The sequence below is a fragment of the Scylla paramamosain genome, chromosome 4, assembly GCF_035594125.1.
Source record: "Scylla paramamosain isolate STU-SP2022 chromosome 4, ASM3559412v1, whole genome shotgun sequence".
Lineage (NCBI taxonomy): Eukaryota > Metazoa > Arthropoda > Malacostraca > Decapoda > Portunidae > Scylla > Scylla paramamosain.
Window position 1 is genome coordinate 14,276,738 of NC_087154.1, and position 23,974 is coordinate 14,300,711.

Genomic DNA, 23,974 nt, shown 5'->3' on the forward strand with positions numbered 1-23,974 from the left:
TCAATCATTCATCCCTTTCTCTGGTAAACTCTGGAACTCCCTGCCTGCTTCTGTATTTCCACCTTCCTATGACTTGAATTCCTTCAAGAAGGAGGTTTCAAGACACTTATTCATCAATTTTTGACCACTGCTTTGACCCTTCTATGGGACTGGCATTTCAGTGGGCATATTTTTTTATTGGATTTTTGTTGCTCTTGGCCAGTGTCCTTCCTACATAAATAAAAAAAATAAATAAAAAAAATTAATTTCCATATTCTCTGGGGCTTCTTGCTAATCCAGCATAATCATCTGTATGCACAACAGTAGATTGTTCATACTACTTGATTACAATTTACTCCATTACACATTGCTCATCCCTTGGACTGTTTCTTAGAAACTTTAGTCCTCACAACCTCAAGGGAATATATATATATATATATATATATATATATATATATATATATATATATATATATATATATATATATATATATATATATATATATATATATATATATATATATATATATATATACTATATTTGCATTAGATACACTTTTTTCTTTAAAAATATCTAGTAATTATCCTGCATCTAATGCAGCCATAGTATAGGTGCCTAGGCCTGTAAGCCTAGGCCTATACATGTGGAGTTGAAGAAGTACACTAAGCACAAATATTGTTACTAATGATAAAATTCTCTCTCTCTCTCTCTCTCTCTCTCTCTCTCTCTCTCTCTCTCTCTCTCTCTCTCTCTCTCTCTCTTCTTCCCTCCCTCCTCCTTCCCTTTCCTTCTCCTCCTTCCCTGCCCTCCTCTCCCTTCCTTCCTTCCCAATAATACCCTGCCCTCCTCTCTCTTCCCATTCCCTCTCTCCATCCATCAATTCTCTCTCTCTCTCTCTCTCTCTCTCTCTCTCTCTCTCTCTCTCTCTCTGTGTGTGTGTGTGTGTGTGTGTGTGTGTGTGTGTGTGAGAGTGTGTGTGTGTGTGTGTGTGTGTGTGTGTGTGTGTGTGTGTGTGTGTGTGTGTGTGTGTGTGTGTGTGTGTGTGTGTGTGTGTGTGTATGTGTGTCTGTGTATTTACCTAGTTGTATAACACAGGGTTCGAGCACAGCTCAGTGTCCTGTCTCCACATCTATATTTATCCAGAATTTCCTTAAATTTTTGCATGTTTGTTGCTGTAACAACCTCTTCATTTAAGCCATTCCAGATATCCACAGTTCTATGTGTGAAAACTATACTTCTTGATGTCCCTCAAACACTGACTCTTCCTGATCATCTTTGAGTGCCATCTCATCTGTGCAGCTTCATCTTCTTCCAGCAACACCACGTCCTGCTTGTCTATCTTCTCAATGCAGTTTACTATTTTATACACTGTTATTAGATTTCCTCCTTCTCTTCTAACTTGCAAAGTTGGCAGTCCTATTCCCTTCAACCTCTCTTTGTATGTTAGGTCTTTCAGCTCCAGTACCATCCTTGTAGCTGCCCTCTTGAATTCTTTCCAACTTCTTTATATTTTTCTTCATATGCAGAGACCACACCACTGCTGCACATTCCAGCACAGTAGCATAGTAGCAATAATTTTTTTTCATCATAGTCTTATCCATGTAATGAAATGCCACCCTAATATTCGTTAACATCTTATACATCAAGCCAAAAAACACATTTATATGCTGTTCTGGGGTCAGGGTATCTTGAATAACCACTCCTAGGTCTTTCTCCTCCTTACTCTTCATTATTACTTCCTCCCCCATTTTATGGTCCCAAGTAGGTCTTCTTTTACTCTTTCCCATTTCCATCACATGGTATTTCTTAGCATTGAATTCCAATTTCCACTTTTTGCTCCACCCATAAATCTTGTCAATATCTCTTTGCAATTCCATACAATCAACATGGCTCTTTAGCAATTTTGCATCATCAGCAAACAGATTGATATATCTGGTCAAACCCTCCTGCATATCAATGATGTATATTTGGAACATAATGGGTGCTAACACTGACTCCCATGGTACTCCGCTTGTTACATTACTCCAACTTTAACAGGTGTTCCTGATCACAGTTCTAATTTCTCTATCCTTTGAAGTAGTCTCATCCATTTTAGCATTGTCTCTCTCAGTCCTCCTGTATGTTCCATCTTCCATAACAGTCTCTTATGCAGAACTTTATCAAAAGCTTTTATGATGTCTGAGTACCCTGCATCTACCCACCCATCTCTGTTTTGTACTTTATCTATTACTCTTGTATAGAAACTTTGTTACACATGACCTTTTCTGAAACCAAACTGACTATTTCTTATAACTTTGTTCTCTTCCAAATATTTCCCCCACTTTTCCTTGATCACTATTTCACAGATCTTGCCCACAACACTAGTTAGCAACACCAGTCTGTAATTTAGTTGCTCAGTCCTCTTTCCTCCTTTGGGTACTGGCACTATATTTGCTCTCTTCCACTCTCTTGGTACTCTTCTCTTTATCAGTGAGCTGTTAATCTCATCCCAAATTGGCTTCACCACTTGTTCTCTACATTCCTTTAGTGTCCAACCTGACACTCCATCAGGCCCCAATGCTTTCTTGACATCCAATTTCTCTAACAATTTGCCAGTTTCATATTTTTGCACCAAGACTTCCCATAACCCCCCTTCCACACTTTCTTGTTTGGTTCTATAAAGTCCACTTCCACGTTGAACACAGACCTGAAACTCTCATTCATAACTTCACTCATCTCTTCCACTGTTTGATATATCCCTTCTCCCTTTACTATCTTGTCAGTGGTCTCTCTGTTTGTCATCTTTCCATTGATATACCTGTAAAAAAGCTTGGTCTCTTCTTCACATTTCTTTACCACATCCTTTTCAAATTGTTTCTCCTCCTCTCTTCTTATTTTAACATACTCATTCCTTGCCTCCTTATACTGCTCTCTATTTTTTTTCATTTCTGTGCTTCTTCAGTTTCTTCCAAGCTATATCCTTTCCCTTCTTAGCTTCTGCGCATCTGGCATTACGAGTATACCAAATATGTTTGCTCCTCCTTACTTTATATACAGGTACATACTTCTACACACCCTCATTGTACTTCTTCAGGAATGTTTCATATTTCTCTTGCATTGTCTTGCCTTAATTAAGTCCCTTCCAATCAATACTCCCAAAGAATTTTCTTAAGTCTGCAAAATCTGTCTTTGTGTGATTTAATCTCCCATTTTCATAATCCTCCTTACATGGTAGAACCTCCCAATCTTGCAGTACCACTTCTAACACCACATGGTCACTTTTCCCATTGGGCTTAAGTATTTAATGGTTGGACTGGGCTTTGTTTTTTTAGTGAATACCAGGTCTAGCATAGATGGTTCCTCCTCCCCTCTGTATCTTGTAAATTCTTCCATCCACTGGTCCATTGTATTCACCATAGCTAACTGTAGCATTTCTTCACTCAACAGTCCAGCATTTCCATAAACTTCCATCTCCTCCCAGCTTAGATTTTTGCAGTTAAAGTCTGCCACTAGTAGTATTTTACTGTCCTTCCTTATCATGTTGTCTAGGTACTTCAACACTTCCTTTTGCATTTCCCTGTGTTCCTCCAGCCTCCATGTATTAGTTTTCGGTGGCACATACGTTAATATGATCCTCCTCCTTTCTCTCCCACTGGTCCTGATTGTTATACCTATGACCTCCACCATGCCATCTCCATATTGCACTTCTACATATATATCATCTCAAACCATTATTAGTATTCCTCCTCCTCCTTTTCCCTTTTTATTTCTTCTTCAATAATTATATCCCTCTTCCTTGAAGCTTAAGCAGACTTCCTCTTTTAGCTTTGTCTCAGTTAGGCACAACACATCTAGTCTATTTTCCTTTAAGTAATCTCTCACTTCCAGTACACCTGAAAGTAACCTATCTGTTTGTATATATTAATCTTAATGTACTCCTTCTCCCACCACTTGTAATTTCTCTGTCTGCTGCTGTGGTTCTTTCATGTGTGTGTGTGTGTGTGTGTGTGTGTGTGTGTGTGTGTGTGTGTGTATTTACCTAGTTATGGTTTACGGGAGGAGAGTAATCTCATAGTATCCCGTCTCTATATCTATCTAGTTTGGTCTTAAAACCATGGACAGTTACAGCATTGACAACGTCTTCACTAAGTTCCTTCCATTTGTTCACACTTCTGTGAGGAAGACTATACTTCTTGATGTCTCTTCTACAGTTAACTTTCTTCAGCTTCTTACTGTGTCCCCTTGTACTCTGTGTCTAAAGTTATAAAACATTCTTTGTCCACATTTTCCATACCATTTATCATTCTATAGATGTTTATCAAATCCCCTCTCTCTCTCCTATTTTCATGGGTAGGAATTTCCAACATTCTTAATCTCTTCGTAGGTCGACTTACTCAACTCCAGAACCATCTTAGTGACTGCTCTTTGTACTCTTTCTAATTTCATAATATTCCTCTTTATATGAGAAGACCACACCACTGCTGCATATTCCAATCTTGGTCTTATCATGAAAATCAACAACTTTTTTATCATTCCTTCATCTAAATATGAGAATGCCATTCTTACTCTTTTTAACAAATTCATTGCCTCTCCAGTAATTTTATCAACGTGTCTGTCCAGTCAAATTTTCAGTAGCTGTTATTCCCAAATCCACTTCCTCTTTTGATTTCTATAACTTCACACCATCCATCTCATAATGATATTGTATTCTTTTCTTACTCTTACCAAACTCCATTATTTTACATTTACTTAAATTGAATTCCATTTTGCCAAGGTTTAGTCTATCTATTTACCTTATTTAAATAATTTTGCAATACCATACTGTCATTTTCATTTTCTACCCTTCTCATCAGCTTAGTATCATCTGCAAATAAATTCATATAACTGTTTATTTTTTCATTTATGTCATTCACATATATTACAAACATTACCGGTCCCAACACTGACCCCTCTGGGACACCACTAGTTACTTTCAGCTAAGATGAATTCTGTTCTTGTATTACTGTTCTCATCTCTCTCTCATCCAGATAATCCTCCATCCACTCCAGCAGGCTTCCTCCAATTTTTCCATAATTTTTTTTTATCTTCCATAGCAATCTTCGGTGTGGTACTTTGTCAAACGCTTTCTTCAAGTCTAAATAGACACCATCCACCCATCCATCTCTCTCCTTCACAATATCAATTATCCTTGAATAAAAGGACAATAAGTTCATGGAGCATGATCTTCCCCTCCTAAATCCAAATTGACAATTTACCAAAACTTTATCTCTTTCCAAGTGTTCCATCCATATTTCCTTTATTTTTCTTTCACATATTTTCCTACAACACTAGTCAAGGACACTGGTCTATAATTTAGTGGATTTTCCTTATTTGCTTCTTTGAATATTGGTGTAATATTTGCTCTCTTCCAATCTTTCAGTATTCTTCTTTGTGATAGTGATGTCACCACTAGACTGAATTTTATCAGCCAGTTGTTCTCTACATTCCTTCAATATCTAGTTAGATACTCCATCTGGACCTTTATTTACATTAAGTTCTTCCATCATCTTAAGTATTTCCTCATAACTGACTGGGTCTGTACTAAATATATTCCTCACCAACTTATCCCTTCCAGTATTAAACTCCCCTTCCAGAGTAAATACCAATCTAAAACTATTGTTCATAACCTCCGCCATGTCCTGTGCACCCTCATAGATTTTTCCTTCAACTTTCAATCTTGATGCACCTTCCTTCTTCTTCATCTTCCCATCAATATGTCTAAAGAACAGTTTGGGTTAATTTATACACTTATCTATTATATCTCTTTCATAATTTCTTCTCTCCATTTTTATTATCTCAATGTACTTATTTCTAGCATCAATATATTCCTCCCATCTGCTCTCAGTTTTCCTCTTCTTCCATCTATTGCAAGCATTTAGCTTACAACTTCTAGCCTCTTTGTAATTTGTATTGAACCATTCTTTACCCTTTCTACATCTTACTCCTCCTCTAGGTACAAATTTCTCCACAGCAGAATTATATATCCATATATATTCATCCCATTTTTCCCGAACGTCTTCTGCATCTTCAGTCTTTCCAATCCACGGCAACAAAATATTTTCTTAATTTCTCAGAGTCTGCTTTACTACATTTAAATTTTTTCACATTATAATTTTCATCAATGATTACATTTTCATTTCTCAAGATAAATTCCATCAACACATGATCACTTTTACCTAGAGGGCTATCAAAGTGTATAGTTTCAATAATTTCCATGTCCTTGGTACACACTAAATTAAGTCTTGATGGTTTATCACTTCCACTAAATCTGGTATCACAATCAACCCATTGAGTCATTAAGTTTTCTACCACCCAGTTTAACAGTCTATTACTCCATGAGTTTTCACTTTCAGTAGTTGTCAATGTCTCCCAATTTATCTCCTTACAATTAAAATCACCACGAATAACTATATCACTACTTTCCATCACTATCTTTTCAAGAACTTTTAGCACATCTACCAGCATCTCTTGGTGCTCTTCTTTTCACCAAGCACTGGTCATAGGTGGCACATACACTCCTACATAATTCATTATCCTTCCATTTCCACTTCTAATCATCATTTGTATTATTTCAGACTTGTCTTCACTTTTTATTACCTTCTCCACTTTAACACACTTTTTAGTCATAATGATCACTCCCTCTCCTCCCATGTCACTTCTATTTTTCATCCATAAATTGTATTTATCATCACCAATGTCAGGAGTTCCCCATTCATTTTTCCATTTTGTCTCACATAATACGGCAACACCTGGTGTGGTTGTTTAATAACTCATTTAAATCCATCTTTGTTGACATTAATCCATTTACATTAGTATAACATACTTTACTTACTGTTTGATGTACCATTTCTTTATTCTCATATCTCTTACTCTCCAGAAAACTTCTTCTCCTCCATTCTTTGTTCGCTTTTTTGTTTTGCCTCATTTACCAGCTCCTTTTGCTTCAACCTTTCAATATCATCCATATCCCTGTTTATCCATACATTCTTATACTCCATCTCCAGACAACCTCCAAGATCCATTAATTACTTCTGCTTGTACCTGTGTTGCAAACCTTATTCTTATGAGTTTATTTTTTTTCTTCTTCATATTTCCCAATTCTATGGAAGTCTACCACTTGCTTTACTACTTGGCTGTCTTCACCCATCACTTCCTTCAGTAACATATTCAACAGGTTCTTTTCCTTTTCCTGTCTTTGAATTTTGCTTACTATTTTCTCTTTCTTTAAACCAAATATAATTACTTCTTTATATATTTTTTTTTCTACGTCTGTCAGATTTTTTTTCTTTAATAACATTTACCACTTTGTCTCAGGTTTTGTTTCTCATTTTCTTGTTCTATTATTTTCTTTTGTGGTTCCTCTTCAAATTTACGTTCATTTAACCACTTATTTTGCCTCATTTCCACATCCTTTACACTTCCCTTCATTTCCTTTCTGAACAGTCATTTTCCACCTTGAACTTTCCATTTTTATCTTCCATCCCACTTAACTTTTCTATAATAGTCACTAACTCCTTATCTGCCTCCTGGTGTGCCTCCAATGTCTTTATTCTTTCCAATATCTTGTCAATCATTTTTTTCCATATTCATTTTTTTTTTTTTCTATATGCAGTCTATAATTTAGTTCTCTTCTCCACTAAAACCTTCAAACCTTGTGGTGCCGCTTTCCGCCATATTGTCCAAAATATAAACAACCCAAACCAAATTTTCCTGGAGATGGGATAACTATACTCACGGTAATGTTTCTCCCCTCCCTATTTACCACCTAGGTATTCTGGTGTCTTCATAACACATCTTGTTCCACCATGAGCGATTTGTATTGTTCATTCCTTCTATATGCAGAGAAAACACATCCTGTCAACTCCACCGCCGCCGTGTTTGTGTGTGTGTGCATTTACCTATTTGTATTTACCTATATTATAGTAATTTACAGGGCCTAAGCTACGCTCATGTGGTCCCAGATCTCTATATCTACACTTGTACATTTTTTTTTTTTTTTTTGCGCACACTCATTGCCAATACTACACCCTCACTTAGCTTGTTCTAAACTTCTATATTTTTCTGTGGAAAACTACATTTCTTTATGTTATTCAAGCATCTTCCTTTTGTTAGTTTTTTTGCTGTGGCCTTGTGTGTATCTGGTATTTACTACTTTTTTTCTACACACACACACACACACACACACACTGCAACTTGGGATCTCATTCTCACCGTTAAAAGTGAGAATGAGATTCCAAGTTGCAGTAGAGATCCTAGTGAGACCCGGGAAGCTGGCTGAAAGCTTGAAATACAAGAATATTTTGATAAAAGGAGATATGAACTTGGAAGAAAGGGAAAAAGAAGTGATCTGAGAAATGAAGCTAAGAAAAAAAAAAAAAGAGAGAGAGAGAAAGACAGAGACTGAGAAAAGGAAATTTTATTAGAGGGCACTAGATATGAGACCGAGGAAATGGTATATTTGGGAAAGGGATCAACTAGGTAAATACACACACACACACACACACACACACACACATGTTATTCAATTTGAGTAAATGTAAAGTAATGGAGTTTGGTAAGAGTAAAAAAGAATACAATATCATTATGGGATGGATGGTGTAAAGTTAAAGAAACCCAAAACAGAAATGGATTTGGGAGTAAGTTACTGAAAATTTGACTCCGGACAGACACATTGATTTTAAAATTACTGGAGAGATTATGAATTTGTTAAAAAGAGTGAGGATGGCATTCTCATATTTGGATGGAGGAATGATAAAAAAAAAAAAAGTCGATTTCCATGATAAGACCAATATTAGAATATGCGGCAGTAGTGTCTTCCCTTCATATAAAGAGGAATATTATAAAATTGGAAAGAGTACAAAGAGCAGTCACTAAGATGGTTCTGGAGTTAAGTCGACCTGTGAAGAGAGATTAATTAAGAATGACAGAAATTCCTACCCTTGAAGAGAGAGAGAGAGAGAGAGAGAGAGAGAGAGAGAGAGAGAGAGATTTAATAAACATCTATAGAATTATAAATGGTATGGAAAATGTGGACAAATAATGTTTTATAAATTTAGACACACAGAGTACAAGGGGACACAGTAAGAGTTTGAAGAAACTTGACTATAGAGTCATCAAGAAGTAAAGTTTTCCTCATAGAATTGTGAACAAATGGAATTAACTTAGTGAAGACGTTGTGAATGCTGAAACTGTCCATGCTTTTAAGACCAAACTGGATAGTTATAGAGAAGGGATATTATGAGATTACTCCCCTCCTGTAGATCACAACTACACACACGAGAGAGAGAGAGAGAGAGAGAGAGAGAGAGAGAGCAATATATATATATATATATATATATATATATATATATATATATATATATATATATATATATATATATATATATATATATATACTCGGTTTTCAAACAAAAAAAATTTTAATTGCTTCAGTTGCCATACCATAATTCAGTTTTCGAACAAAGTTACTTCATTTCAAATACTACAAGACGTAGCAAAAGCTCCCATTTATTTACAAGACGTAGCAAAAGCTCCCATTTATTACTAATTTATAGTTTCTGTTATTCCCAAAACACTCACACCATGCACTTACACTCAAGCATTCACACACATACTCCACACACAGCCACACACAAGTACCCAAGCGCCCGTGGGCGCGCACATGAGCTGTGAGATGGTAGTAGATGCAGGCAAAAGACCTTTGTGTACATGAAAAAAAACTGCTACTGCTGACCCAGATTTATCCACATGACCCCTTTTTATGAAGGCCACAGTGGGCCTGGCACTAGGAATAACAACCCTGTTGGGAAGTAAGGACAGACAAGGTATCGCTGATAAGGGGAGGTTGTGTGCTCAGCGACCTCCGTCTTCAGGAAGTCTCCCCTCAGCATAGAATGACAAAGACAAACGTGTAGAGTTCCGTCTTTTGACTCAGGGAATGCGGACAAAGACAAACGTGTAGAGTTCCGTCTTTTGACTCAGGGAATGCGGACGCTTGCGCTCACGGCATGCCGGGAGATGTTCCCCATTGGCGTCTCCATCACTGACCCCTCCGGCACCCTGGGGGGTGGTTGGGGTGTATTACGGTACTGGACAGTGTGTAGCGAGCTTGTTTCACATCTGCAGGTAGAAGCGTTCCAAGTGCTGCACCAGTGGACTGTGAATGCAACAGTGCACCGGCCTGAGGGGTACATGGGGCACTGTATAACTCTACGGACTTTAAATGCCACCATTCAGCAACGAACCTCGACAGAGACCAGCGGTGACCAACCCAACCAGTCTAGCTGGTGAACTAGACCCACAACGCCTCTTCTGGTACCTCTGCCCAGGGAAGGCAGTGCAGTCGATGGTGGCGGACGGCTTTCACGTCCTGGCCACCGCGGGAGCAACATCATCGAGGGAGAGGTACCATAGTCTAGTCGGTGACCCAGAGCCACAACGCCCCTCCTGCATGCCCCTGCCGGCACCTTTACCCAGGGAAGGCAGTGCAGTTGACAGTGGCGGGCACATCATCCACATCCCAGACACCGTAGGAGCAATGTCATCAAGGGTGATGTAATCCAACTTAAGGCATGACTGGGTGGGACAACAGGTGACCCTGCGGGACCCTGCTGTGCTGTGGGAACACAGGGAGGGTGCCCCTTCCAGCACAGCCAGGGGAAATTACCAGCAGAGAAGTGAAGAATGTACACGTGCTCAACCAGACACCTGAAGGTAGAGGTGTCAGGAGTAAAGACATGCCATGCCGATCGGATAGAATGTAGGATGGTGGTGGGGGACAGCAACCTCTAAGGAGTTGCCGGTCCCCTGTTACCCCACCGGTGAGGCATAACATTTTCTATAAATATTTCCTTCATTTTTATATATTTAGAGGAGAGACACAAGGTAAGACAGGAATTCAATCTTTTGAATTTGAATCTTTGAAATAGTTAAATGTGATCCCATTGCGCAAGTTGAAGAACCTCGATGTAAACAAACAAGGTTCGGCGCTCTCGAGGTTACTGTGGCTCTCTCTGCAAAACTGCATACTCCCAGTAGCTTTTCCCAGCAGCAAGATGTCTAAGTGTTATGATCACCTTTATTTTGGCGGTGAGTGGGTTGCACATCTGTGTAACGCTGTAAGGCTTCCCTCACTTGATCGGTGACAAAGAGAATGCCTGCATGGTCTAAACAATATCTTTTGTTCAGTTCTGTGTCACTAAGTTCATTTAATACATTCTCTCTGGATAATAAAAAAAAAAATTAAGCTGGAGATGTGGAGCAGCCATTTTTAGCAGTGGGAGCATCGCTCACTACTCACTAAGTAAGGAGGCAGTAGGCACCTGCCGAAACGATAATTACTCCTAGTGAGGTCTAAAGCACTGGATCAGGGGGTGCTGTGAACTTATCATTAAACCCAGCTGTGACCTCACTGAACGTTTCCCTTTTGTGTCTCACAACACAAGGGGGCAGTCACAGCCTGCCCTCTAAAGACAACTCTCTTCCTCCACACAAAACTACAAGCACCTAATAACATACACACCCTTCACTCAAAATTTCAAAATTATCATGGCGACTCCTACACCAGCCTCAGAGTCCCCATCTAGGGAGGGGACCACAAATGTCCCCGGGTCAGACTGCCCTTCTGACAATGATCCTAAGTGTCCTGACATCCCCCCTCAACTTTTTCTTCATTAACTTCTAATTTTCAATCTGTAGAACACCATTTCTCCTCTTCTAAACCTCATCTTCTTTTCCTCACTGAAACTCAGGTGTCTGAGGCAACTGACAGTAGCCCCTTTTTTGTTCCCTCCCACTTTCTCTATCCTCATTTTCGATCCAAAGCTGGATGTTGTCTATATGTGCACAATGACTTAACCTGCTCTCATGCCCATGCTCTTGAATCTTCAGATTTTTCCATCATCTGGCTACAACTACAGAGTCACTCTCAAACTAAATTTATCTGTGCTGTATACCTCTCACCTAACTCCTCTGACTATAAGAAATTCTTTGACTACTTAACTTCCAAAGTGGAGCACATTCTGACCCTCTTCCCTTTTGCAGAGATCTCTATTCTTGGAGACTTCAATGTTCACCACCAGCTTTGGCTTTCCTCTCCCTTCACTGACCATCCTGGTGAACTAGCCTTCAACTTTGCTATCCTCCATGACCTAGAGCAATTGGTGCAACACCCTACTCGTATTCCTGACTGTTTTGGAGATACGCCCAACATTCTTGACCTTTTCCTGACCTCTAATCCTTCTGCTTATGCTGTCACTCTCTCTTATCCGTTGGGCTCCTCTAATCACAATCTCATATCTGTATCTTGTCCTATTGCTCCAATCCTCCCTCAGGATTCCCCTAAGCGAAGGTGCCTCTGGCATTTTGCCTCTGCTAGTTGGGGGGACCTGAGGAGGTATTTTGCTGATTTTCCTTGAAATGACTACTGCTTCTGTGTCAGACACCCATCTTTGTGTGCTGAGTGCATAACAAAGGTGATAGTGTCTGGCATGGAGGCGTACATTCTGCACTCTTTTCCTTGACATAAACCTTCCAAACCTTGGTTTAACACAGCTTGTTCTCATGCTATACATGATAGAGAGGTAGCCCACAAAAGGTACTTCAGCCTTCCATCACCAGAATCTCATGCACTTTATATTTCTGCCTAGAACCATGCCAAGTCTTCTCCAATTAGCCAAAAACTTATTGATTAACAGAAAGTGTCAAAATCTTTCAAGATCTAACTCTCCTCATGACTTCTGGCATCTAGCAAAAAATATCTCCAATAACTTTGCTTCTTCTTTCCCTCCTTTATTTCAGCCAGATGGCACCACTGCTATCACATCTATTTCAAAAGAACTCTTCACTCAAACATTTGCTAAAATCTCTACCTTGGATAATTCTGGGCTTGCTCCTCCCTCTCCTCCACCCTCTGACTACTTCATGTTACCTATTAAAATTCTTCACAATGATGTTTTCCATGCCCTTGCTGGCCTAAAACCTCGGAAGGCTTATGGACCTGATGGGGTCTCTCCTATTGTTCTCCGAAACTGTGCCTCCATGCTTGCACCTTGTCTAGTCAGACTCTTTCAGCTCGGTCTGTCAACATCTACCTTTCCTTCTTGCTGGAAGTTTGCCCATATTCAGCCTGCTCCTAAAAAGGGTAACCGTTCTAATCCCTCAAACTACCATCCTATTGCTTTAATTTCCTGCCTATCTAAAGTTTTTGAATCTATCCTCAACAGGAAGATTCTTAAACATCTGTCACTTCACAACCTTCTATCTGATTGCCAGTATGGGTTCCATCAAGGCCACTCTACTGGTGATCTGGCTTTCCTTACTGAGTCTTGGTCATCCTCTTTTAGAGATTTTGATGAAACTTTTGCTGTTGCCTTGGACATATCAAAAACTTTTGATAGAGTCTGGCACAAAGCTTTGATTTCCAAACTACCCTCCTATGGCTTCTATCCTCTCTGTAACTTCATCTCAAGTTTCCTTTCTGACTGTTCTATTGCTGCTGTGGTAGACAGTCATTGTTCTTCTCCTAAATCTATTAACAGTGGTGTTCCTCAGGGTTCTGTCCTGTCACCCACTGTCTTCTTATTATTCAACATTGACCTTCTAAACCAAACTTCTTGTCCTATCCACTCCTACGCTGATGATACCACCCTGCACTTTTCCACGTCTTTTCATAGACGTTCAGCCCTTCAGGAAGTAAACATTTTACGCAGGGAAGCCACAGAATGCCTGACTTCTGATCTTTCTAAAATTTCTGATTGGGGCAGAGCAAACTTGGTATTGTTCAATGCCTCAAAAACTCAATTCCTCCATCTATCAACTTGACACAACCTTCCAGACAACTATCCCCTCTTCTTCAGTGACGCTCAACTGTCCCCCTCTTCTACACTGAACATCCACAGTCTGTCCTTTACTTGTAATCTGAACTGGAAACTTCACATCTCATCTCTAGCTAAAACAGCTTCTATGAAGTTAGGCGTTCCGAGACATCTCCGCCAGTTCCCCCCCCTGCTAACTCTGTACAAGGGCCTTATCCATCCATGTATGGAGTATGCTTCACATGTCTGGGGGGGGTTCCACTCATACCGCTCTTCTAGACAGGGTGGAATCAAAAGCTTTTCGTCTCATCAACTCTTTTCCTCTAACTGACTGTCTTCAGCCTCTCTCTCATTGCTGCAATGTTGCATCTCTTGCTATCTTCTACCGCTATTTTCATGCTAACTGCTCTTCTGATCTTGCTATCTGCATGCCTTCCTTTCTCCCGCGGCCTTGCTGCACAAGATTTTCTTCTTTCTCTCACCCCTATTCTGTCCATGTCTCTAATGCAAGAGTTAACCAGTATTCTCAATCATTCATCCCTTTCCTGCTAAACTCTGGAACTCCCTGCCTGCTTCTGTTTTTCCACCTTCCTATGACTTGAATTCCTTCAAAAGGGAGGTTTCAAGACACTTATCCTTCAATTTTTGACTACAGCTTTGGACCCTTTTCTGGGACTGGCATTTCAGTGGTAATTTTTTTTCTTTATTGGATTTTTGTTGCCCTTGGCCATTGTCCCTCCTACATAAAAAAAAAAAAAAGATGGATTGGTGTCAGAATAAATTAATCTATTTTACATTGATTCCTATGGGGAAAATAGTTTTGGTTTTAGAACATTTTGGATTTCAAACGGCATCCAGGATTGAATTAAGTTAGAAAACCAAGGTTCCACTGTGTGTGCATATATATATATATATATATATATATATATATATATATATATATATATATATATATATATATATATATATATATATATATATATATTTATAGACACACACACACAATGGAACCTTGGTTACCAAATGCCTCCCTTTTTTAACAAATCAACAAATTCTGAATTCATTATTGCTTTGGTTATGATACCATAATTTGGTTCTGGAATAAAGTTATTTGATTTTGAATATTAAAAGACATAGCAAAAACTGCCAATTATTACTAATTATAGTTTCTATAAATATTTACTTTGTTTTTATATATTTGAAGGAGAGACATAGGGTGTAAGATAGTAATTTAATCTTTGAAATAAGGTAAATGTGATCCTGTTGAAAAGCCTCAATATAAACTTTTCAGAGCTCAGGATTAATCCCAAACCACCTGTGGCTCTCTCAATGATCTACAGTGCCATCAATACTGCACAACTGCATTTTTTCAGTAGCTTTTCCAAGCAGAAGATGTCTAAGTGTTATGATCACTTTCATTTTGGCGGTAAGTAGGTTGCTCCTTTCTGTGCCCCTCTGTAAGGCTTCCCTCATTAGATTGATGACAAAGAGAATACCTGCACAGTCTAAACAGTATCTTCTGATGAGTTCTGTGTCACTAAGTTCATTCATTATGTCCTTTCTGGATAAATAATTTGTGAGCTGGAGATGTTGTGAAGCAGCCATCTTGGCTGTGAGAGTGTTTGTCATAAGCTGCAAAGACAGGGTAGGCTGTTGTATGGCTATGGATTAACCCATTTTACATTGATTCCTATAGCAAAAATAGATTAAGTTTTCAAACCTTTTGGATTCTGAATGACTATCAGCAACACATTAAGTTCGAGAATGAAGGTTCCACTGTGTATATATATATATATATATATATATATATATATATATATATATATATATATATATATATATATATATATATACACACACTGTATTTGCCGAGGTATTAGACGCACCTCTGCATGAGACACATCCCTATTTTACAAGGAATTTTGTGGAAAAAAGTGTTTAGATGAATCCAAACTGTTCTTTAAACATATCAATGGGAAGATGAAGAAGAAGGAAGATGTATCAAGATTGAAAGCTGAAGGAAAAATCTATGAGGATGCACAGGACATGGCGGAGGTTATTAACAATAGTTTCAGATCGGTATTTACTGTGGAAGGGGAGTTTGATGATGAAAGGGATAAGTTAGTGAGGAATATACTAAGCATAGTCCCAGTCAGTTATGAGGAAATACTTAAGATGATGGAAGAACTTGATGTAAATAAAGCAACTGGTCCAGATGGAGTATCAAACTGAATATTGAAGGAATGTAGAGAACAACTAGCTGATAAAATTCAGTCTAGTGGTGACATCACTATCACAGGGAAGAGTACCAAAAGACTGGAAGAGAGCAAATATTACACCAATATTCAAAGAAGCAAATAAGGAAAACCCACTAAATCATATACCAGTGTCCTTGACCAGTGTTGTAGGAAAACTATGCAAAAGAACAATAAAGGAAAGATGGATGGAACACTTGGAAAAGGATAAAGTTTTGGTAAATTGCCAATTTGGATTTAGGAGGGGAAGATCATGCTCCATGAACTTATTGTCCTTTTATTCAAGGGTAATTGATATTGTGCAGGAGAGAGATGGATGGGTGGATGGTGTCTACTTAGACTTGAAGAAAGACAAAGTACCACACTGAAGATTGCTATGGAAGATAAAAAATTATTGAAAAATTGGAGGAAGACTGCTGGAGTGGATGGAGGATCATCTGGATGATAGAGAGATGAGAACAGTAATACAAGACCAGAATTCATCGTGGCTGAAAGTAACTAGTGGTGTCCCACAGGGCTCAGTGTTGGGACTGATAATGTTTGTAATATATGTGAATGACATAAATGAAGAAATAGACAGTTATATGAACTTATTTGCAGATGATGCTAAGCTGATGAGAAGGATATAAAATGTAAATGACTGTATGGTGCTGCAAGATGATTTAAATAAGATAAATAGATGGAGTTAATCTTGACAAATGGAATTCAATTTAAGTAAATGGCAGTATCCACTGCCATTTGAGTACTAAATCATATTTTAGAAGCCTAACTCCATTTTCAGCATACTTGCTGTGTGTGTGTATGTGTGTGTGTGTGTGTGTGTGTGTGTGTGTGTGTGTGTGTGTGTGTGTGTGTGTGTGTGTGTGTGTGTGTGTTTACCTAGTTGTGGTTTACTGGAGGGGAGTAATCTCATAGTATCCCATCTCTATATCCATCCAGTTTGGTCTTAAAAGCATAGATAGTTATGACATTGATAACGTCTTCAGTAAGTTCATTCCATTTGTTCATACTTCTATGAGGAAAACTATACTTCTTGATGTCTTTTCTACAGTTAACTTTCATCAGCTTCGTACTGTGTCCCCTTGTACTCTGTGTCTAAATTTATAAAACATTTTTTGTCCACATTTTCCATACCATTTATCATTCTATAGGTGTTTATTAAATCTTTCTCTCTCTCTCTCTCTCTCTCTCTCTCTCTCTCTCTCTCTCTCTCTCTCTCTCTCTCTCTCTCTCTCTCTCTCTCTCTCTCTCTCTCTCTCTCTCTCTCTCTCTCTCTCTCTCTCCTATTTTTCAAGTGTGTGTATTTACGTTGTTGTGAAATACAGGACAAGAGCCACACTAGGCTCATGCCATCCCGTCTCCATATTGACTTTTATCTAGATTTTCTTTAAATTTATGAATTGTTTTTGCACACACAGTCTCATCCTTAAGTTCATTCCACAGTGTTATACTTCTGTGGGGGAAGCTATGTTTCTTGATGTCTCTTCTGCAAACACTCCTTTTCAATTTCCTCCCATGTCCTCTTGTGTCTCTTATATCTAGTATCATGAGGTCTTCTACTTTTACATTCCTTCCAATATTCTATATATTGCTATTAAATCACCTCTTTCCCTCCTTTTTTCTAGTGTAGTCAGACCCAATCTCTTCAACCTTTCCTCATAACTATACTCTCTTAAGCTTGCAGGGATTTTAGTTGCAGCTCTCTGGATTCTTTCTAACTTTCTTGTATCCTTTTTCAAACTTGGCAACCACATTAATGCTGCGTACTCCAATCTCGGACATATCATCGTTATCAGTTTTTTTTTATATCTTCATCAGTATAGGAGAATGCTATCTTGATGTTTCTTTGCAGATTATATGTTTCTCCCATAATTTTGTTTATGTGCTTCCCAAATGACAAATTATCAGTAATAATTACTCCTAGGTCTTTTTTTCCTGATCTTATAGAGACTTCCTCATTCCCTAAGTAATAGTTGCTAACTGGTCTTCTCACATTTTTTCCAAACCTCATCACACTACATTTTTTTAGCATTAAATTTCATGTTCCACCTCAATGACCATTCATTAATCTTAATTAAGTCCTGATTTAAAGCATTACAGTCCTCTTTATTTGTTACTTTCCTCATAATCTTAGCGTCTTCAGCGAAAAGGTTCATGTAACACCTTCTGTCATATCATTTACATAAACTGTGAACATAATAGGTGCAAGTACCAAACCTTGCGGGACTCCACTTATTACCGTTCTCCAGTTCGACCTGCTGCCTTTAATTACTGTCCTCATTTCTCTGTTTGTCAAAAAGTCTGTCATCCACTTTAACAGTGATCCACCGAGTCCTCCAATTTTTTCCAATTTCCATATTAGTCTTCTGTGCAGAACTTTATCAATATCAAATGCTTTTCTTAGATCTAAGTATATGCAGTCAGCCCATTCATCTCTCTCTTGCACTATATCTATCACTCTTGAATAGAAAATTATCAGATTCATAACACAAGATCTTCCTTTTCTGAAGCCAAATTGTTTCTGTGTTATCACCTCGTTGTCTTCTAGGTATTTCACCCATCTGTTCTTGATGATCTTTTCATAAATCTTTGCCACCACACTTGTGAGCAATACAGGTCTATAATTTAATGGATCTTATTTACTTCCGGTCTTGAGTAGAAACTTATCAAATTCATAACACATCTTCCTTTGATCTGCCTGTTTCCAATCAATGGGTACTCTACCTTTTACCAGGATGGTGCTAATTATATTGTGTAGCACTGAGACTAACTGTGAGCTATTCTTTTAAAATTCAATTCGATACACCATCAGGACCCATTGCTTTCCTTACATTCAGGTCTTCCAACATATTCTTTACTTCTTCTACTGATGTTTTAATCTCCTTTAGGTCGGTCCCTTTTTCTAACGCTGTCCTCTCACCTCTGAAATAATTTTCCTTAGTAAACACAGAGTGGAAGTATCTGTTAAACACTTCAGCCACCTCTTTTGGGTCTTCCACTGTCTCTTCTCCAGCTTTTACCATGCTTATTTCATTTTTACTCTTTAATTTGCCATTGATGAATTTATGAAATAATTTTGGTTGGTCTTTACATTTCTCCACAACATTCTTTTCAAAATTTTTCTGCTCTGCAAGTTTTGGCATATTTGTTCCTCTTCCTTGTATAATTGTTCCACAGGTTCAGTCTCTTGTTTTTCTTCCACTTGTTCTATGCTTTTTCTCTCTCCAGTCTAGTTGTTGCACATCTCCTGTTGTACCAATCCTTTTTGAAAAGGTTCTCTGTTGATCTTTTGGGTACCCATTTCTCTACTCCCTTATTATAAATGTCCAGGAAAGCTGTCCGCTTTTCCTCTATGTCCTCCTCTTGAATAACTATGTTCCAATTCACTTCGTTGAAATACTTCCCAAGTTGTCCAAAGTTAGTCTTGCTGTAGTTTAGCCATTCTCTTCTGTGGTTCTCTTTTCTTATACTGAGGTTATTATCCATAACTGTGAACTGAATCAGCACATGATCACTTTTTTCCTATTGGGTTTATGTATTTAAGGTCTTAACTACTATTTCTTGTTCCTTGGTGAAAATTAGATCGAGCCTTGAAGGTGTTTCATTTCCCCTAAATCCTGTGTCATCTCTAACCCATTGTGTCAGGAAATTTTCAATAGCCAGGTCTAGTAGCTTGTTCTCCCATGATGACTCACTGCCTTCTGTGGTCCAATTCTCCCAAGATACTTCTTTACAACTAAAGTCCCCCATCATGAGTATATCGTCATTTTCCTCACGCAGCTCTGCCAAACATGTCCTTGTGTCCTCAAACATTTTCTTATATTCATCCTCTCTCCAAGAGTTGGAATAGGGGGGAACATAAGTCACCACAACATTACGGTATCTTCCCATATTCTGTCTTAAGCTTATTTTCAATACTTCTGCCTCCTCCACCCCACATGTGACAGATTCCACTAATAAATCCTTCCTAACTAGAAGCATCACCTCCCTGTTTATTCTTTCTATTTCTCTTCCAGAGGTTGTATTTTCCTTCACCAATATTTAATATATCCCCTTCACTTGCCAATTTAGTTTCAACGATTCCCATGATGTCCGGATTCTTCTCTTTTAAATAGTTCTCTAGTTCCATCACTGCCGATATTAGTCCGTTTATGTTTGTGTTTGCTACTTTTAGTCTTCCCTTCCACATTTACTTCCCTCCTGTACCACTTTCTCAACCTTATGTCCATGACCCTCCAAAAGGACTGTTTTTTCTCCACCTCTGATAGTTTTCCATATTTTTTCATCTTCTTTTTCTTAGTTCATTTATAGTATCTCACTCTTCTTTGGTTCTCTCTCTATTTATCCACACTTGTTTGTATTCTTTCACCTTGGCCAGTTTCCAGGATTTACTCTGTGTTTCTTCAGCTGCCACTTGTGACCTAAACCTTATTTTCATAGGATGCTGTCCACCTTCAACATATCTACCCAATCTTTTAATTTCTTCGATCTCTCCAGTCAGCTCTTTTTCTTCTTGTAATGTCACCACTAATTTTTCCACACATCTCTTTTCCTTCTTTTCTTTTTCAGTCCTCTGAGGTGTACACTCTTCCCTCAGGCCAAATACCACAACAGTTTTTTTTTTCTCATCCACAGTGTCTCTCACCAAGTTTTCTTTCTGTTTTATAACTTCTGTTAGCTTTGTGTTGTTTGCCTTGTTTTTTTCCTCCACAATTTTCCTAAAATCGATCTTTTCTTCCTCTTGTTCTTTCTTCCAATTTTCCTGTTGTTCATTTAACTTTTCCACTTTGCCTTCATATTCCATTGATTTCTTTTCATATAATGTTAGTTTTTCTTCTGTAGATCGTCGTATGCACCTTTCCACACCCCTTCTCGGTGATCAAAGTTTCAACCATCTCCATCTTGTCAAATCTATCCTTCATTTCCTTCATTTTGGTTTCCAGTGTGATAATTCTCCTTCTCATCATTGCCTCCCCAACCCTTCAATCCTCTTCCCCAAATCCTGAGAAGTCTCTCTGTCTCACCTTTGGGATGGTCCCCATTGGTGTAAACAACATAGTGGGGACCGAATAGCCCCCTCTTCACCGCTCATTATAACAGTTTAACTGCTTTCTACAGAATGCTTTTGGAGACTGGACAGCAATGAGTAAAACCAGTGTGAACTCTCACCTCTGTATTTCCACTAGGGCAGCTCTCAGCAGCGTAGATGGCTGTTTACATTGACTTCTCTGTCCACCATGACAGTGGTGTGTGTGTGTGTGTGTGTGTGTGTGTGTGTGTGTGTGTGTTTAATGTAAGAGAGCCACTGGCCAAGAGCAAAAAAAATTTTTAGTAAAAAGAAAGACCCACTTAATGCCAGGTCCTGAAATGTCAGATAAAAAAAAAAATAAATAAATAAAAGATAATTGCCTTGAAACCTCTCTCTTGAAAGAGTTCAAGTCATAGGAAGGAGGAAATACAGAAGCAGGCAGGGAGTTCCAGAGTTTACCAGAGAAAGTGACGAATGATTACGAATACTGGTTAACTCTTGCATTAGAGAGGTGGACAGAATAGGAATGAGAGAGAGGCTGAAGACAGTCAGTTAGAGGAAAGGAGTTCATAAGATGAAAAGCTTTTGATTCCACCCTCTCTAAAATAGAGGTATGAATGGAACTTCCCTCATACACATGAGGCAAACTCCATACATGGATGGATAAGACCTCTGTTTGGAGTTAGAAGCTCGGGTGCTGATAAAAAACTGGGAGAGATGACATAGAAAACCTAACTTCATAAAAGCTGTTTTAGCTTGAGATGAGACGTGAAATTTCCAATTTAGCTTATAAGTAAAGGACAAACTGAGGATGTTCAATGTAGAAGAGGGGGACAGTTGAGTATCATTGAAGAAGAGGGGATAGATATCTGGACGGTTGTGTTGAGTTGATAGATGGAAGAATTGAGTTTTTGAGGCATTGAACATTACTGAATTTGCTATACCCTGATCAGAAATTTTAGAGAGATCATGAGTCAGGCATTCTGTGGTTTCCCTGTGTGAGCTGTTAACTTCCTGAAGGGTTGGATGTCTACAGAGACATGAAGAAGTGCAGAGTGGTATCTTCAGCATAGGATAGGATAGGACAAGAGGTTTGGTTTAGAAGATCATTAATGAATAATAGGAAGAGAGTGGGTGATAGGACAGAACCCTGAGGAACACCACTGTTAATAGACTTAGGAGAACATTGTCTTTCTACTACAACAGCAATAGAATGGTCAGAGAGGAAACTTAAGATGAAGTTATGGAGAGGACAGAAGCCTTAGGAGGGTAGTTTGGAAATCAAAGCTTTGTGCCAGACTCTATCTAAAGCTTTTAATATGTCTAAGACAACAGCAAAAGTTTCACCAAAATCCCTAAAAGAATCTGTATTCTGTCCTCACATCTGATGTGATGCAGCACTGTGGCTATGCAGTACCATTACATCTGAAACTGTGTGTGTGTAATTACCTAGTTGTGTCATGCCAGAAAGGAGCTATGTTTGTACTGTCCCACCTCTATATCTATTATTATCTAACTTGGCCTTGAAATTATGAATAGTTTTTGCTTGCACAACATCCTTATTTAGACAGTTCCATGTGTCAACTACTCTTTGTGAAAAACTGTTCTTTTTGATATCTCTTCTAGAAATTTCCATATTCAGCTTCTTTCCATGTCCTCTAGAGTCCCTTGTATACCATATCACAATTTCATTGCTGTCTAGCTTCTCTAGTCCTTCCATTAGTCCATATATTGTAATTAAGTCTCCTCTCACCCTTCTTTGTTCCAGAGTTGGAAGGTTTATTTTTTCTAGTCTCATTTCATATGTCTCTTCACCTAAGTTTGTGATCATCTTTGTTGCTGCTCTTTGTAGCCTCTCCAGTTTCCTGACATGTTTCTTGAGACTTGGTGACCATACTACAGCTGCATATTCCAATTTCAGACAAATCATCATTACAGTTAGTTTTCTCATCATTTCTTCATCCAAGTATGCAAATGCAATTCTTATATTTCTTAGCAAATTCATTGTTTCTCCAACAATCTTGTTTATATGGTAATCAGCTGTTAATGTGTCTGCTACTATCAACCCAAGATCTTTTCCTTTATTCTTTTTCCAATATAGTCATTTCCCAACTTGTAATCACCAGATGGTCTTTTCTACTCTTCCCAAATTCCAATAAGCTACATTTCTTTGCATTAAGATTCATTTCCTATTTACAGCTCCATTTTTCAATGTGTGTGTGTGTGTGTGTGTGTGTGTGTGTGTGTGTGTGTGTGTGTGTGTGTGTGTGTGCGCGCATGCGTGCACGCTGTTTCTGTCTCTCTCTCTCTCTCTCTCTCTCTCTCTCTCTCTCTCTCTCTCTCTCTCTCTCTCTCTCTCTCTCTCTCTCTCTCTCTCTCTCTCTCTCTCTCTCTCTCTCTCTCTCTCTCTCTCTCTCTCTCTCTTCTCCCATCCTTCCCTCCCCATTCAATTCCTTTCCCTTTCCTGACCTCCTCCCTCTTTCCTTTCCTTCCTCCTTCCATCCATCCCACCCACCCACTCACACACCCTCCTATTCTCTCTCTAATACAGGTATTTGTTCCAGTTGAGTGAGGGGCGTACTTGTAACAGTGGCTACAAACTTGAACTGAAGCGTTACAACAGAGATCTTTGTGGGAATTTCTTTTCCTACAAAATCTGCAGTCATTGGAATGTGCTTCCCTCAGATGTCGTCAATAGTGACTCAGTAGAGCAGTTCAAGACCCGAATCAACAAGGTGCTGCCTATGTTGTAGACTCGATCTTGCCTGGGCATGTGTTTCTAACTTGTTTGAGTTTCTTTCAATACTCCCTTGTATGGGTCATAAGGCCTTCTGGAGTACTTCTCTTCCTTGTAACTCTCTCTCTCTCTCTCTCTCTC

The 23,974-nt window shown here is 38.6% G+C and overlaps 1 protein-coding gene and 1 long non-coding RNA gene across 3 annotated transcripts in view; one reads left to right on the plus strand and one right to left on the minus strand.

Moving 5' to 3' along the window:
* LOC135099766 (uncharacterized) overlaps positions 1-8,925 on the minus strand; it is a 61,302-nt gene extending 52,377 nt beyond the window's left edge. Inside the window, exon 1 of the long non-coding RNA XR_010268351.1 lies at positions 7,734-8,925. This is a non-coding gene — a long non-coding RNA (uncharacterized LOC135099766). The remainder of the gene's footprint in view (positions 1-7,733) is intronic.
* A 405-nt stretch (positions 8,926-9,330) lies between these two features.
* The window catches only part of LOC135099767 (E3 SUMO-protein ligase ZBED1-like), a 75,221-nt gene continuing 60,577 nt past the window's right edge, over positions 9,331-23,974 (plus strand). For both annotated transcript variants that reach the window (XM_064002280.1, XM_064002279.1), the window contains exon 1: positions 9,331-11,086. Coding sequence is in view for 1 of the 2 variants with exons in the window: in XM_064002279.1 (XP_063858349.1) it covers positions 11,066-11,086 (21 nt within the window). In the remaining variant the exon portion in view is untranslated. The remainder of the gene's footprint in view (positions 11,087-23,974) is intronic.